The following is a 2,401-nucleotide window of genomic DNA, read 5'->3' as shown; positions in this document are numbered from 1 at the left end:
TTTTTTTTTTTGTATTTCCCCCCTCTCCGAAGCCGTTCATTTGCTACCCTGCTGTCGTCATTTGCCAAAGATGGCTGTGGGATGCGGTCACTGCACCATTTTCTTCTTACACGAAACCAAATAAACTTAAACTCGCACTTTTCTGCCTTTGCACCTTCATGATATTCGCTACTCCACCAACGCTTTGCTACCTTTCTAAACAATCCGTTTCAATCATGTCTACTGTTTTTCTTCTCTTAAAGTTGTTTGCAACGACTAAGGGAGGAGAATCAACACCAAAGAGAGAAAAGGTGGGGACTTGTCGAAGGGATACAACTACCGGTTAGCATAGATAGAAAGGGGATACTTCCCGTCATTTGTATCTGTACATTCGGTAGAGAAGAAAGGAGGGAAAAGAAGTAAGGTCCATCAGCACATTCGAGCCCAGTTGCAGTGTCTTTCTGGGTCCCTTAAACTGCTATACATCAAGGGATTTTTGTGCCGTGTGGAGAGAAGTGGGACACTCATCGCGCGCACTAATTCCATAAAAGGGCGTCAGCAGCAGTCAAAACGAGGAAATAGCGGATCGAAGCACGTTCTCGTCTCCGCCACACAAGCAGGACAATGGAAACGCACCAGGATCCGCGCAATCTCATTGTTAATTACATCCCAACCCCTGTGACGGAGGAAGACCTTGAGGAGCTGTTTAGACCTTTTGGACCATTAGTTTCTGTTCGTATCATATGCGACCGCGAGAACGGAAATCACCCTAAAGGATACGGATTCGTTCGTTACAAGTTTGTAGAGTCCGCGATGAACGCGATGTCGCGGATGAATGGATACTCGATTAACAATAAGCGTCTTCGTGTCACGCAAGCCACTGGGCCCAGGAAGTACTCACAGGCAGCAGGTTCAACATCCGTGCGTCAGCCAGGGCCGAGAGCACCACCGGGCTCTGCTCCACCCAAAGTGAGCGGGCCGTGCTTCGGCGATGGTGCTGTGGAGCAAATCTCCTTGACTACCTCGAGCCTTGTCCCCTGCCCCATTGTACACCCATTCGACTCAAGAAACAGCGTACTAACAGCAATGGCGCGGCCGCAAGAAACGACAGTGCATCACCCTGCCACATTCGCACTTGTGGACAGAGGTCGTATGCATATGATACAAGCAGCGCCCGGCATTATGGCGGCTCCCGTAGGCAATCAGCAGTTTGTGCAAACGGTGCCAGCTAGTTGGGCCCCGGCACTCTCAACAATACAGCCGCCGGTAGTGCTTAGTGAGGGTGACACAGGTGGCATCGTTACTGGCAACATAAAAACTTGTGGAAGCAGCAGCCCCATGGAGTTAAGCGTCTTAAGCATGACAACCCAACCAGTTCCGGCGATGACTATTCCGCGGGTACAACAGTCGAATTCAGCAACTCAACCCGAGCAGTACCATCCTTCGTCCAAGACTATGGAGCCGCTTTGCTTTCAGTCATACATGCCTCTTAATCCGGTGCGAGACGGAATCCTTCAGGGCAGCGTTTCGTCCTTTTTTACACCCCTGGGTGCTTCGGACCCAACCACCGGCAGCCTTTGCGGCGCGGCTCTCAGTAGCCCGACGACTCGGATGATCGGAACCACCAACTTCATGAGCCCAAACTAAACCATCATTGGTTGCAAAATGAGGAGTGGCGGGCTGCTCGTGTCCACCTGTGAGTACTTATGGTGTAGGGAAGACTTGTCTTTGAAAGGAGATGACCACCGTTTAATGGAGTTGGTGTATCTGTTGTTGCTGTCGTCTTTTGTTTTTACCACCAACGTCGTCTTTGTTAGGGATTGTGAGATGATGATCGTCAATTTATCCTTAGGACTGGGAGGTGTGTGCGTGTATATTTGTGTCCGTGCGTGGGGAGTGAAACTGACGAAGTAAATGCGAGAATGATGGAAATAAAAGGGTTTGGAGTGGAGAAAAGAAAAGAAAAGGAGTGACGCGCAGCGTACACCATACCATTTTGGATTACCGGAGTCGTTTGCCCTTTTTCTCCTCCATTTTCTTTCGTGTATTCCCCTTTGTTTGCTCCCCGCGTCCTGGAAGGCCCCCACATGTTTATGGCATTTTTCTTTGTTTCATGTGTTCTTTTTGTCGTACTTCCTCTCATTTCGTATGTTTTCGTGTGCCGTTTCTGGTGACCCTCTCAGTGGGAAAGGCACAAGCGGGTTTTTGCATTGGTTTATTTACTATGTGCCCGCTGCCGTCTTCTGTCTGTGCGCAGACTCATTGTCTTTCGTAGCTCTGCGTTCTTCTGTTTGTCTTCCTTTCTCCTTTTTTTTTCTTTCTATTCTACCAGATTTTATGTCTTTCCCCCTTTGCTTTGCTTGTTTTGTTCAAATCCCCCTTCCCCCAAGCTTTTGTTTTGGGTGGCTTTTGTTGTCGCTTT

General features: G+C 49.0%; 1 protein-coding gene across 1 annotated transcript; it reads left to right on the top strand.

Moving 5' to 3' along the window:
• Positions 1-603: 603 nt before the first annotated feature.
• TEOVI_000590200 (RNA-binding protein, putative) lies at positions 604-1,626 on the top strand (the record flags this gene model as incomplete). The annotated part of the gene is made up of 1 exon (XM_067223473.1): positions 604-1,626. One exon carries the CDS (start codon positions 604-606, stop codon positions 1,624-1,626), a length of 1,023 nt encoding a protein of 340 aa, XP_067079574.1.
• Between the last annotated feature and the right edge of the window lie 775 nt (positions 1,627-2,401).

Source organism: Trypanosoma equiperdum, assembly GCF_001457755.1.
Source record: "Trypanosoma equiperdum strain OVI genome assembly, contig: ctg_1880, whole genome shotgun sequence".
In the NCBI taxonomy this organism is placed as follows: domain Eukaryota; phylum Euglenozoa; class Kinetoplastea; order Trypanosomatida; family Trypanosomatidae; genus Trypanosoma; species Trypanosoma equiperdum.
This window is presented reverse-complemented; position numbering and strand designations above follow the sequence as displayed.